Genomic DNA, 14,366 nt, shown 5'->3' with positions numbered 1-14,366 from the left:
CTATCCACATCTTTTTACAAGGGTGTGGTCATCATTTTAAATAGTTGGAATAACTGTGTAATCATGTTAGCCAATGCTTCTATCATTTATGAAATATCACTAATAAGAAGTCCTAGTTATTAAGTAATAAATGTATGAAAAAATGTGTTGGGAAATTGCCAGGTTAATTTAAATTCTAGGAAGAGTAAATTATAAAAACTATAAAAAAAAAAAAAAAAAAAAACTTCTACGATAAAAATCTTACCGAGGCCCTTGAAAAATGCACGCATTAAAAAAAATACCTGGCTAAAGCCAGAGAATAATAAGAAACAGCTTTCACAGTCAACACTACGTATGCCTTTCCTCTGTTTTGTTTGTTTGTTTGAATAAATCTTGAAATATACACCACCCAACCAGTTAGTGCAGTTCATGGCCCAGGAACTCAAAACGGAGCAAGTGTTTCCAGGGACAGTATTAGATGACGGGCCGATCTGACAGAATGGGTAAGACGTTCATTCACCTGATAAAAACATATTTGCTAATCTTTTCTTTGATTAAATATCACAGCGCGATGTTTAAAGTGCAATCTTTATTACAGACTTTGATGCGCCTTCTTTAAGTGACGCTAAATCTTTTGCGTGGTGACACTGAATTACTTCTGCAAAGGATTTTTTGACAAGGTTAGTAAACTCTAAGTCCTTGTCATGTGAAAATGTTGCTTTTAAGTTATTTATATCATGTTAGTAATGTAAGTAGCTTTATTCCATTTTAAAGATGGTGTTCTCATTCAGATGTTTATAACTGCGTCTCGACTGTCCAGAGTCCTGCAGCTCACCCTGGCGGTCATCAAGCCCGATGCTTTTGCTCATCCTCTAATCTTAGAGGTTTGTTTACTAATTACTGTATATCAACATTACATAACTCCGGGCTTAGCCCCACCTTCACGAGCTACATCAAACACTTTATGCTTTATTTTACTATGTGGTTTCCTTGTTTGTTTGTTTTTTCACTTTATGCACTGCCTTCCAGACCCTTCATGAAAAAATATTGGAAAATAACTTTATCATTGTCAGGCGCAAAGATCTTATTTGGAAAAAGGAGAACTCCGAGATGTTTTATGCTGAACATTCAGGTATGAGAACACTCCAGTAACACACCAGAAAAACACATATGTTCAAACAACAAATAAAATGTTATCAATTTGACTTATTCAGGGAGATTCTTCTATCAGCGACTGGTTGAGTTTATGTCAAGGTAAGGGCCTAGCCATCACACACATGCACAGCAGAAGTCCTCAAGCTGGCACACTCAATGCTATAGAAAATTACAGTCAGCTCACAAAAGCTTTCAGCAGTTCCACATACAGCAGATCCCTTTGAGGTTTTAGCAATCACATGATTGTTATTCTTTCAACCCAGCAGTGGAGATGCAGTTGCTACAGCAACCTGTTGGTCTAATTAGAATCACAGCTCTGAGCTGCACCACTTGGGTTTACCTAGATAATGCATTAATTTTAAAGTTGTCTTTCATCACAAATGGTAACCATAAAGCAGTATAATGAATAATATGGTTAGTGATTGTTCACAGATGATCTGTCTTCTACAGTGGTCCAATGCGGGCATATGTTTTAGCTCGAGATGATGCCATACATCACTGGAGAGAAATGATGGGGCCAACCAAAGTATTCAGGGCCAGACACACCTCCCCTGACACAATCAGGGGTCAGTTTGGCCTCACAGACACAAGAAACACGACCCATGGCTCAGGTAGTACCAGTATATGGATTACATTATTCATGAAATGTTATTGTTAAATGTTATTCAGAAGAGATGTTTTTAAACAGTAGTAAATGAATGAATTGTCTTTTTTCTGAACACAGATTCTGTGGAGTCAGCACACAAAGAGATAAAGTTCTTCTTTCCTGATTTCTGCATTAGCAAATGGATGGAAGAAGAGGAGCCCTCATATAGAGCTGGAAAGGCCTATTATGATCCGCAGAGATTGATCCATACACTGTCATGTCCGAATTGATGCCATAACTGATTTAGATCATCTAATGAAACTTTCTCTTTACTTTCAAATGTCCGCAATTGCCAGATTGCTTTTTATATTTTCATCCTTGCCTTATATTTAATATACTGTCATATATATGTACAGTTTTTTGTTTTTCATTTGTGTAAATTATTTCTGCATTGGAAAAAGACACATTGTATAATTAAAAAAAAGTTTTTTTTTTTTATACCAAGAGAAGCACAATACTCTGTTTATCTTCTGTCTGTTCAGGCTTCATTGTGTATAGTGCAACCAATCTCCTGAGCCACAGCAGCTACTGAATGTTAACCACCATAGTAAAATACCATGTAGACACTGTAAAATTATACATATACAAATTATAACATTTAAATTCTTATGCTTTGAAGCTATTTAAGAAAAAATTACAAGTTTTAAATATAAACCAGTCTTTACATGTTTGGCTTCCAAGTACAGAAAAATACTGCAATAGCTTCAAAATACATTTTACATTTTTTTTTTTTTTTTACAATGGGAACCGTTTTGTGAAACATTAGGAGTGGTTTTCTACTTTGACAAGTCAAATCTTACAAAGTTTGTGCTTGTCACATTGCCGGTCACAAATACATTCCCAGTTCATCCAGTGGCTTCAACTGGCTCCAGCCTTGTTCAAGAGTTCTGTGTAGGCACCTGTTTGATGGACTCCACCGGCTTCATGACCTCATATGTGGTTGTAGACTTTTTCACCTTTCCATTTTTATCCACTTGATGAATACTCTGGGTCACTGTGATAGTTACTTGCTTTGTGGACATTCGATTGTCTTGCCATTTTGTCTAAAGAAAAAAAGAGCCAGACAATAACATCAAAATATGCATGAAGTTTATGATTTATCTAATCACTGGACAGGCCTACAATCTCTTCAGTGTGCAGAACACTCCTGCGCTGCACTGTGGTGCCTGATGAAGGGGGCGATACCTCCTGCTGTGGAGAGGACAGAATGGTAGAAGGACTGCTGGGCTTCACATCATTCAAACTGGCTTCAGACACAGCGGAGCAAACCTTTAGGTACGCCTGAGCTGGAGGAGGGAGGCCGTCTTCAAAAAAATCTGGAACTGAAACAAACCATGTGACTATGAAATAAAATCTCAAAATAAAATGAATCCTAAATGAAGGTATGTCATGTATTAAACTGCTCTTCAAATCCCTGTTATGGGCTGTCAGGCGACAGTGGGATTGCCCTGCATCTGGGTGGTTAATGAGTGGCTGTCACTCAAATGTCAGGGAGCAGTTTGGTGACCCATGAAATTAGATCTATTCAGGCTCTGTTTGTGCACCCAGAAACGCAATGTACAAGAAAATCACAGTTGTTTTTGTTTGTTTTTTTTACTTTAGGCCTACATATATTTTCAAAAAAACATCCTGTAACATATTTGTACAATTAAATTATTACATTAATTATTGCACAACCTGACTCTAGTGTGCCACTAGACATGTACTTGTACGTACTTGTACTTGTAGTGTAAAAACAATTGCGTTAGTTGTGGGTGTTTCATTTTGGCCTCCTGTGCGTCTGTTTCATCGATCTTGAAAGATTCTAGGTAAATGTATCATCAGATCTCTTCTGCATTAACTAACAGCTGGATCTGTTGCCATGAGAGCCGAATCCCTTTGAGAGCAGTGGCTTTTGAAGTAGCTTTTTACTGATTCATCTCCTCAAAGCTTCAAAGAAACCTTAGTCACATTCAGCACTGCACCTTATAGAGACAAGGACAACTTCATGTAAATAAGCCTACTTGTATGTGAGAGTAACAAACTACCTCTTATAATATATGCTCTACTCTGAGTATGTCAAGTGTATAAGAACATAGTTTTTCCTGTTTTGTTTTTGCCTTTTTTAGATTCTAGCACTCATTACAGAAAGTTCCAGGCATGAACAGAAAGCGGACTTCAATTAATTAGGTAAAACACAATATCCACTTGCCTATTACTGAGGGAGCACTTGAGCACTGCAGGTCAGGAACACCCACAGGATTTGTGCATTAAAAATTACCATAAAGAATCACACAACCATAAAATGTCAAGAGGAAATTAACTAAATCACTTCACCAAGTGTTGATATTATTATACCTGATTACAGTGCACTTGATATAAGTTAAGAATCACTACTACAGCACTAACTAATGCAATGTTATTGCTTACAGAACTAGTAGCATGCTACTCCATGCTATTGGACAGATGAAATCCTACTTTCATACCTGGACTGATGGTTTTCTCCGAAGAGAAGCCCGCCTCAGAGTTCTCAGAGGGGATGCTCTGAATGGAGGACAGGGGGATGTCCGTGTCAGTGCCAGTCAGCCATGTTGACTCCGTCTCCTTGGTCCAACTCTCCAGGTACCGGGGCTCCAGGGCGTCCGTCCTGCTCCCCCCACAGCCCATGGCTACACCTCAGGCTTCACACCTACACACAACAGCTGACACTGAGAATCATTTTCATTTTTTTTTTTAACAACTCATGAGTCACACAAACATTCTCACGGCTAAGGCAGCAGTAGTAGATGGAAATGAGTAGTCTTCTCTCATGTATTTACACTGACACTTAAGTAGCATCTTCACAGTGTAAAGGGTCATCGAGGTTTTATATGAGCATCAAACCATTGTTTCCTATGCAAAACAGCATAAAGAGAACACATATTAAATACATTTAGAATCAAATATACTACTCAGTTTTGTTTATCCTATTTATTGCATATAAAATTCCCTGGTGTTTATGTGTGTGATGTACTGGCCTTACATGTGTAAAATATCTGGTGTCAGTTTTCAATTAAAGGCTAATCAGCCCCTTGTTCAGTCGTTGCAGTCTATAGATTATCTATTTTAAAATCGGATCAACATTAACCATCATGAGCTTTTAAGAATTGTACACACAGGTCTGATTATTGACAGATGCTGTGAATTAAGTGTTTATAGAGAAGCCCATCCGTCGTAACGTGGCAATTACATCTGTACACTGAATGGTCCCGAAACTATCCTTAAGGGAACCTTAGCGCACCGACAGAAAATGCATTATCCTGGAGATGTGGCGTTGTAGCCTATTTACTGACGCACTGAATACTATTAGCCTGTTGTCATTGTCTAATATCTGTAGCACTGGTCTTGTCACGTATTTAGTCACACAAAACGAAATGTACAATGCAAAAACAAGGCTGAACAAAAAATGCTTACTATTGCTCTGCCGTGTATGTCGCTGCTGCTGATCGTCTGACAGGTCTCATGGCAACGACGCCCCCCGCGCCCATAGGTTCCTCCACGCGCTCAGGCAGCACCACCCCCGCCTTCCTCACCACACCGTGAGAAATAATAGGGTATTCCATACTCTGGTGGCCAACTGTAATTGTGCAAATCATTGTGAAAATTAATAGCACTGCATCAGTAAAATGTCACTCAGTGTAGCCTAAATTCAATAAGAACTGTCAGGGTGGCATACGCGTAAAAGGGTTTCAAGCCGCTATTCTACAAATCCTGGCCTACTAAAACGTCTGGCTGTGTAAAAGAATATGCCGTGGATGGCTAAATTAAGGGGGTATGGCTAGACAGAATAGAATAAAGTTTATAAAAATAGAAGTTTTAATTAATGTTTATAAAATATATTGCCCTACTGTAAGCTCTCACTAACCAGAACTCTAATACTCCTTTTTGCATTATAGAAGTGTCTTTATTGACCACAAGGGGTCAGTCACGTTCAGCATTCATGTCCTTTGTGTGCAGCATCCTGTGGCGGTTGGGTTGTGATTTTTCTCACTACATCAGTAGACAGTAGTTTTAGAGTTGAATGTAATAGTGTTCTTCTTGAGTTACTGTGAAAAAAAAACCAAATACTCACAACATACCGTCATAGCTTGGCAGAATTATTGCTGTTGTTATGGAAGTAAATGACTAGTTTTTGTATTTTTATGTAAGGCTTAGTGTCTATCCAAAAATAAACTACAAAACAGACCTAGATATTATTTCATTAATGTAGACCAATCCAATTACATTATCTTGAGTTCATGTTTAGCCTAATAAGCGCACATCTTACTCACATTTCTTTATCTGGGCAGTCATTCTTGTGACCAGGGCAGCCCCTTCCTGGCCCATCTTTCTCTCACATCACACATGAATCTCTCAGTGTGGACAGCCTGGTCAATATGCAGTGGACAGCTTTGATTTGTGTCTGCTGGCCCTCTGTCTTATTGGACTACAGGTCAATAGGCCTGTCTTCCCATTACACTGCGATTAATGTGGCACATGGCCAAATGATACACTACAGTCAATCATAGCGGGTGCTTCTATCAGTAAAACACAAAATGTAAGGTTGCCCTATTACAACTTCCATATTTCTAGGTTAAAATAAAAGCATTTATTTCAATTAGGGGCAGGCTTACCTCTCCACAGACCTGACTCGTAACTCTGCCACATGCTTATCTCTACGAGGATGTCATTGCTGGAATTGTCTGAAATGTCATCATGGCACTAAAGTTATTAATAGTGGAAACATCAAATATAAAAGTCTGCCATGTACCAATAACAATAACTTTATAATTTTTCAGAGTTCACAAGCAGATCTGTGTAGCAAGACTTTCTTTTCGTATCAGTCCTCATCTCCAGCCTTATTGTCAGTGGGTGGTCAAGGTTGATAAGCAAATATTATGCACTCTTTATTACTTTACTAAGTTTGAGTTTGAGAAACAATGCCAGTCTTTGCTCTGAAATTCTGCAGAGGAGTGAACAGACCAAATCCAAAGTTTCACAGGGATTTGAGTTTAAGACCAGCAGTCAGTTACGGAGCTGGAAATCTAATTAGGATGTTCCAGGCTCGGGTAGGGTACATGGGAAAAAGCCTCGAACCACAAAAGACCACTGCATTAGTTGTATATCTATAACACAGTTTATTAGTCTCTCAACGCTTTAAAGTAGAATACCATCCAAAAGTAACAGCATCTTTTCCTGCTAGACACAAAGAAGACTACCGGTAGAATGAAAACAAATGAATGCAGTAAATTTCATATAACATTTTATTTAGAATACTTTTACTTTCTGGTGTATTTTGCAGATGAAACATGTTCATATTCATAAGTATAAACAAACATTTTGCTTTATATTGAATCTATTTTTATTACTTCTTTTGATTCTCCTCATGTTGTAAATGACAAAGTATATTCAGATGCCATCGTGAAATTGTTGACACAGGCTTTGGCTCCATTGACAGTGAGGAGCTTATCCAGATTGTGCTTTGCCTGGACACCATGGCATCAACCACATCTCTCTCTCCTCTATTCTCCTCTATTGTTTTCTCTGCTCTCTCCTTATCCCTTTCATATCTGTCTTTTTTACCTTTCTATTTCTCTCCCAATTTCACTTTTGTCCTGTTTCTCTCTATACTATCTCCTCTGTCTATGTCTCTCTCATGTCTCTATTTATTCCCCTGTTTCTCTTTACCCTCTCGACTTTTCTCCCTTTATCTTTATTCTCTTTCTTTGTCTTTACCCTACCTCCCTTCCTCTCTTTCTCACCCCCATTTTTCCTCTTTTTTCTCTCTCTTCTCTCCCTTCTTTCACTTATATGCACCCCTCTTTCTTCACTACCTCTTTTTGCCACTCATAAGGAAGGAGCTATGCCAAAGATGTATCCCAAGGTTGTGTTTGCTCCATCTATCACTGGTCAGGCTAACATGACACCTCCTCATTAGTGCAGAGTGCTTCACCAAAGGGGGCCACAGAGCCAACACATCCTCACACACTTTGTATATTCCAACCAATAATGAGATGTGGATGGCTTTATTGCTCTTAAGGTTATTAACTCATACTTTTAATGCTGTATTATTTTTCTGTGTTTATGTGGATAACTTTGGAAAAAGTTGGTGATAGGCTTTATAGAAATTTGATTATATATGAAGAAGAATTAGAGTAATGTGTTTCCTGGCATTTGCTGGAAGCCCAAAGAACTGAAAACTGCCTAGCACAGCATTGTTCACCCATCCCTCTTGCATTTTTTAAACATAATATCAATTAATTTATATGATTATCTTGACGAAACACTCAAGCCCTTTTAATTATGATAGTTACCATTAACCACTGACAAAATAAGTGCTTATTCAGCATTTAAAATTCTGTTTAAAAGTGCACTATATGCCATTTTTCTGGTGGTGGCGGGGTCACAGGTCAGATCTGTGAAGAGGCTTGTCAAGTTTATGTGTTAATTCCTGTACTTACAAAATGAGTTAAACATAAGTGACAAAGTACAGAAGTACATTTGCATAATCATTGATATTTTCTCTCAGCTCCATTGATAAATGAATCAAACTGTGTGCACTTTAGAGTCTCCATTTGAATCCACTCATCACATTGGATTTCACATGACAGATTTATGTAATTGCTTTTACTGTCACTAAGTGTACATTTTTATTGGACGTGCTAAAGAGGTTCCCATGCCACTCCTTTGCACTCGATTGATATTAGAGGCTTTAAAATAGTGTGAACGTGTAGATTAATGCAGTCATTGCACTTTTCTCAGAACTGCTAAATTCACAAGTTTAATCCTATCAAGTGATGAGGAGTATTCCAGAAAGGGCTTTAGCGAGGGGGCTTACCAAGTAAAAAAATCATTAGTATTCATGGAATTTCTCAGAACATAATTCGTTTTAAGGGATTTATCAAAAAGAAACTGTGTTTAAGAAGCTTTATTTTAAAGGTGCACTATGTAGCTTTTCTGGTAGAGGATACTTCATGGAGATGTTATTGCTTTGTCTGGTTATGTTCCACAATATTGTGAGGGTTCTCCCTGCTCCTCCTACCCCTCCTTTCCCTGCTCCCTCTCTGTATTTACTTACCTTGTTTGGCATTTCCTGGGCGGGCCCCAATCATGCACCTGCTGAGCTCCACTCCTGATTCTCGTCAGTAATCATCTCCGGCAATAAAAGACCTGCTGACCTGCTCCCCAGTGCCAGATCGTTCTGTCAACCAAGTGGTGAACTACTCAGGCTTTTTGTGTTTTTGAGCATTTTGAAGGTTTTTTGACTCTTATCTGTTTACTTTTGTCTGTTCCCCAGTTCAACCGTTTTGGAGCCAGCCTCATCCCGTTACCACCTGTTCCGCAAGCCTCTGGTCAGCCTCTTCATCATTGCACTTCAGCCAACCTGGACCCGTCCTATCTCCCCTGGAATCTATCCCCCTGTCCACGACTATTTTTGTTAATACTTTTACTGCATATTTGGGTCCGACCAGTGATTCTTTAACAAATATGGCATCAAACTTATATATCTTATTCAATTAAAGGTCTTCTTGAGGGCTAAAAAAGCCTTGAGATAAATATTCTTGGGCTCTCTTCTCCACAGATCTGCATTTGATCTAAAAGCAAAACTAGTGTGCCAGTCAGTTTCAGAACTATTGCATTTTCACATATATAGCATGTGTTACACATTTTAACTGAACTATTCCATTTTGAGACAGCAAAACCGATGAATAAATGTTGAAAGTATAGTGTGTATTCATTTAATTGAATTTGCATTTTGCATGCTTTGTAATAGGATGAAAGAATAAACGGCAAAGTAAACAGTAGTAAATGTCCACCTGATCTTTATTTTTGAAAATTAGTTGTAATATTAAGCGCTTGCCCATGGGGAAATATAATGCTTCAAATGTCAGGGCTCCAATCCTCCATACACCTCATTATTTTCTATTATATACTTAAATGTAAAGGGCAAAATAGTCATTAAAGTTGAGATGCAGGATTGCCTTAAGACATAACCTAGTTGTGACTTTTACTAGTGGTAATAATGTAAATTGAAAATGCTTACTGGTTTTCAAATTGACACACAGCCACAACTTTTAATATCAAGTTTATTCCATCAGATAACCCTAACAGGTGAAATGTTCAATATTAAACCATGGTCTTTGCTCATTATCATTTTGTTATCATGTTTTTCAACTAATGATGCAAACACAAATAAAACAACAAAATATATTCCTAATAAAATTATGGTAAACAAACTGCCAGCTCCACAATGGTCACTGTTGGACTGTCATTGGTGAAATATGTGCACATTTTGGTTTTGCAATAAGAGAGAGTTTATACTACAAATGAGCCACTTCTCCCTCTATCCACATTCTACACACACAACACAAAGCAGGTTCAATTACAGCTATTACTTCAGACCCTGGAATAGACTTGGAACAAAGCACGCTCAGAAAATTCATTTGACCTAGAAACCTCTTTGACAATACCATGAAATAGTGACCTGTTTAAAAAAAAACAGTCACTTTTTGTGGGCATTTATTGCTTGCTGTAATAGCAATGTGACCATGCATATATATGTTGAGTGAAAATGTGCCTGTCAGGACAATTGTTGAGTGGTGTGAGCCTCTGCTGTCTAATGGTGCATTCAGGTACCTCGTAAATGCACGGACATGTGTCGGTGATGAGTAGCTTGTCACGGATCATCATTAGGCTGGATAGACAGTAAAACAAATGTCCGCTGTCCACCCACCTGACACAAAATGTTCTCTTATCCCTGTAAAACAAATGCATTTTAAATTATATTTCTATTGTTAGTGAAAAGGGTCTCACTCTGATCAATTGCCATAATGAAATGCATTCTAGGTCTTGGGGTTAGATTCTAAGTTAATCTTTGTTAGGACTAAGTTAAGCTTTGTTAGGACTTTCTAACAAAGCTTAGGAAGCTGGAGAATTTGACCTCTTGAGCATGTTATTGAATTAAAATCCCTGATTAATCCATCCATCCAGATAACGTGATAAAGTCCCTGGAAAGCCAAAGGATTAGTGGCTGTGAGTACATATACTACAGTATAGTACAGCAAATGTTAATAATGTGAGTCATGTCAGAAAGGGCATCTGCTATAAACCCTGTTTTATTAACAGTAACATTAATAATATCCTGTGACTGATACCAGCACACTATAAAGGTGCATTCTGTAACTATTCTGGTGGAGGATCTGTCACCTGCTTGTTTCTATGGATATGTCATTGCTCTGAAATGTTCCAAAGTATGACATTAAAAGTTCTAACTTATATTTATTCAATTACAGAATAAATGGTTAATAAATGGTTTTATTGCACAACAATACCTAGAAAAACAGGCTTTCTGACTGTAGGCGGAGTTGCCTCTCCACAGATCTGACCTATAACTAGGTCTAGTTCCAGGCAATAACATAGAGAAAAGGATTTCTCCACCAGAAAATTTACACAGTTGCCCCTTTAAATCTGAAGGTAATTCTTCACGTGGTCAATAATAAAGTTACATTTCAAACAAAGATGTTCAAGTCTCAACAGCACCAAACCTAAACTTCAATATTCTCTTATACAAATCAAACATATGCATTCCCAGACGTTTTATCCTGATTGCAAGAGATCTTTGGAGATTATAATCTAATCTGTCTTCTCTCTCTCTTCGCTAATTAAACCAATGCTACTGCTCGGATACAGTTATTTGTCCCTAACTTAAGGGACCGTCACGTGCAACATGTGTCTGTAGATCTGATCTGAATCTATGCAGGCAATTTTCGTAACAGAAGTTTGTTGATAAAACTTTGGAGATGTTTGTGATATGGCGTTAAAGTGCAGTGAGTGTGAAAGAGGAAGTGGTTGTATTTGTAGCAGATTGTTCCATAGACTGCTGAAGATAAAAATAGAGTGCCCACAATTTAAAACATGATATATGGTTCTCAGAAGTGAACACGACGGACCAAAGGTAAGAATAAAGGGGCAACCTTGGTAAATCAGAAAAGGTAATTTGTCTTTTTCCCATTCCAGTGTCTAGAGTGATACTGAGTTACTATGGGCCTTAGGTGGGGAACACAACCTGCACAGTGGTAGTAGCTACAGAGCTGATTCTTAATAAAATATGTAAAGAAGATATAGAAATGTACACAGAGTAATCAATATGGTGGCAATGAAAATGAAGTTCCATATATCTGAAAGGAGCCATTAATCTTTCATATCTGAACTGACTATGAGGACAATAAAAGAGGGTGGGTCCATGTTGGATCAGAAACAAACAGACAAAATAAATACATAAATAAAAACAAATCAAATTAAGTATTGATACATGTTGAAATATGACTGGTGATATGACATATGTTTTCAATATGCTATTTTAGTGATACTGCCAATTATGATTCTGTGTTTCTCTCTTTCCACTTTCAAACTTTCCACTACCTACCAATTTATTAAAATCAAATCAAACTGGAAATGCCCAATACTCTAATGTTAATACCACAGTGATAAAAGCACATTTTAAGAATATAATTTGCTTGTGATCTCCAAGATCTAGATCAAGAGACCCTTCTAAAACTAATCAGGAAAGAAAGCTGGATACTTCATTCTAATGTTGATACTCGTTCTCTATCGATTTTTAAGTTGGTATGGATCATTTCGACATCCATACCAACCACCTACAGACAGATTTAACCAATGAATCACAATGACAATCATAATCTCAAAGAGGAATGTGCCTTCAGAAGTAGCAGATGGCTTCAAATTTCAAGTGTAGATATTATTGCATTCACCACCTAGAGAAAGCTTGTCTTGTACAAATGTCACAGTCAAACATGTCTCGTGTCTAATAGCTGCTGCTCTGAGTCTGCTCTGTCTCCACATGTAGCCGAGTGGATATGACAGTGTGTGCTTTTGTCAGCCTCTCTGATTCATGACCCTGTCCCACACTGAGCTGTCTGCACCTGCCGTCACCTTCCTCTTACACACCACTCTACACTCACATAACACTGTTTAAGTCTGCATATGAGTAATGAGCCTAATTACAGGCAGTAGTGCTGGTATTAACCTGGTTTCTGGTTTGGTTATACTATTATAACACTATTTTGTAATGTTGTTTCCTTTTCACAAACATACCTGGAGTTATGTTTTTTCTTATACATATGTTTAGCACACAAACCCTGCATATTTAGGCTGAGTACTTGTCTCAAACAGAAAACATTACCTTAATTTTAGATGAGATGGATTATAGACCTTTTTCACAACAGTGCCGAAGTGATACGATGTAGGGTAAACATCACTTACATTAATGGTTTTCTATGGCAAAATATCTGTGGAAATGTCTTGCGTATTTTCCACCAGCTTCATAAATCTGCCAACCCCATCAACAAATCTTCATCCAACAAGGTCGACAATTACATATTCTGTCCATGAAGAATTTATCCACAACTATTAAGGTAAGAAAGATGAAAACGTAAAGGCTAACAACAACGACGCATTAGTGAACTACTCCTGAGCAAAACTAATGCTATGGTCATGAATAAAACATAAGTAACTTGATAACTCAGACTGATTCTCCAATTAAAATAAAACAAATATTTCATGATGTAAATATTAGCATTGAAAAAGAGATGTGTGCAGTTTAAATGCGAGACATGTAATCAGTGAATATCTGTAGCATTCGGGCTGCACAACTCTATCTATGCTAATATCTACCTCATGAAATCGATTTTTAATTTTAATTGGAGAATCAGTCTGAGTTAACAAGTTACTTATGTTTTATTCATGACCATAGCATTAGTTTTGCTCAGGAGTAGTTCACTAATGCGTCGTCGTTGTTAGCCTTTACGTTTTCATCTTTCTTACCTTAATAGTTGTGGATAAATTCTTCATGGACAGAATATGTAATTGTCGACCTTGTTGGATGAAGATTTGTTGATGGGGTTGGCAGATTTATGAAGCTGGTAGAAAATACGCAAGACATTTCCACAGATATTTTGCCATAGAAAACCATTAATGTAAGAGATGTTTACCCTACATTGCGACACTTCCAGCTGTTGTGAAAAAACTCTATTGCTCATCTCATCAAAAATAAGGTAAAAGGTAGCTGTTTGTATTTCATTACATCATATGGTGGCCAGAGCATTTTGAGCTTTGGACATGTAGACAGCCTAATAATGCAGCATTACTCAAACATGTGAATGAAACAATACAGAATCCCAGTTATGTTTTTGACATTTTAACATGGCTTAAAGCTCACAAGAGTAAACTGTGCTTAATATAGGACCTTTAAACTGCAATTTACAACTTCATGTATATAGCACAATCTACAACTGTCATAAGCCACTGTGCTCTTTTGTATACTGTATGGGTATCTGGGGTAGGAGTATATATTTTTGTGGCTTGAGGGGGAAAAAAAGTTCAAGTTGATCTTAAAATGACAAGGACATAAAGAGGCTGTAAAATGTTTTAATGTTGTAGTGTTTTTGGCACTGACTATTTCTATCAAGCATTTTAATAGTGGACTAAATAAAAAACATAAAATATAAAATGCAAAATACCCATTTTTGGCAACCACATTTGGCTGAACTTCATTGAGTTCAGCGTGATC

At 37.5% G+C, this 14,366-nt stretch overlaps 2 protein-coding genes across 3 annotated transcripts; one reads left to right on the top strand and one right to left on the bottom strand.

The window, feature by feature from the left end:
* The first annotated feature begins 420 nt into the window (after positions 1–420).
* nme6 (NME/NM23 nucleoside diphosphate kinase 6) lies at positions 421–2,216 on the top strand. Of its 2 annotated transcripts, none has more exons than XM_020919759.2 (7): positions 421–482; positions 578–659; positions 771–863; positions 1,009–1,111; positions 1,194–1,233; positions 1,585–1,745; positions 1,859–2,216. In XM_020919759.2, exons 3-7 carry the CDS (start codon positions 771–773, stop codon positions 2,008–2,010), a joined length of 549 nt encoding a protein of 182 aa, XP_020775418.1. In that variant the 5' UTR covers positions 421–482; positions 578–659; the 3' UTR covers positions 2,011–2,216. The 2 variants fall into 2 exon arrangements, with proteins under 2 accessions (XP_020775418.1, XP_020775410.1); XM_020919751.2 differs by having other exon boundaries at positions 754–863.
* Positions 2,217–2,528: 312 nt separating this feature from the next.
* baalcb (BAALC binder of MAP3K1 and KLF4 b) lies at positions 2,529–5,243 on the bottom strand. The gene is made up of 5 exons (XM_020919838.2): positions 5,213–5,243; positions 4,526–4,651; positions 4,246–4,448; positions 2,903–3,102; positions 2,529–2,823 (listed from the first exon to the last, which is right to left on the bottom strand). The coding sequence occupies exons 3-5, from the start codon at positions 4,424–4,426 to the stop codon at positions 2,659–2,661; spliced, it is 546 nt and encodes a 181-aa protein (XP_020775497.1). The 5' UTR covers positions 4,427–4,448; positions 4,526–4,651; positions 5,213–5,243; the 3' UTR covers positions 2,529–2,658.
* Between the last annotated feature and the right edge of the window lie 9,123 nt (positions 5,244–14,366).

Source organism: Boleophthalmus pectinirostris, unplaced genomic scaffold (assembly GCF_026225935.1).
Source record: "Boleophthalmus pectinirostris isolate CB_2022bp ecotype Guang Dong unplaced genomic scaffold, ASM2622593v1 HiC_scaffold_13, whole genome shotgun sequence".
NCBI lineage: Eukaryota > Metazoa > Chordata > Actinopteri > Gobiiformes > Gobiidae > Boleophthalmus > Boleophthalmus pectinirostris.
This window is presented reverse-complemented; position numbering and strand designations above follow the sequence as displayed.

Coding starts and splice junctions, on each gene's coding strand:
- nme6 (XM_020919759.2), top strand. CDS start 771: ATGTTTATAACTGCGTCTCGACTGTCCAGAGTCCTGCAGCTCACCCTG. Junction 1,112..1,193: donor GTTTTATGCTGAACATTCAG/GTATGAGAACAC, acceptor TGACTTATTCAG/GGAGATTCTTCTATCAGCGA. Junction 1,234..1,584: donor CTGGTTGAGTTTATGTCAAG/GTAAGGGCCTAG, acceptor TGTCTTCTACAG/TGGTCCAATGCGGGCATATG.
- baalcb (XM_020919838.2), bottom strand. CDS start 4,426: ATGGGCTGTGGGGGGAGCAGGACGGACGCCCTGGAGCCCCGGTACCTG. Junction 3,103..4,245: donor GGAGAAAACCATCAGTCCAG/GTATGAAAGTAG, acceptor GGTTTGTTTCAG/TTCCAGATTTTTTTGAAGAC. Junction 2,824..2,902: donor TTCTGCACACTGAAGAGATT/GTAGGCCTGTCC, acceptor TTTTTTCTTTAG/ACAAAATGGCAAGACAATCG.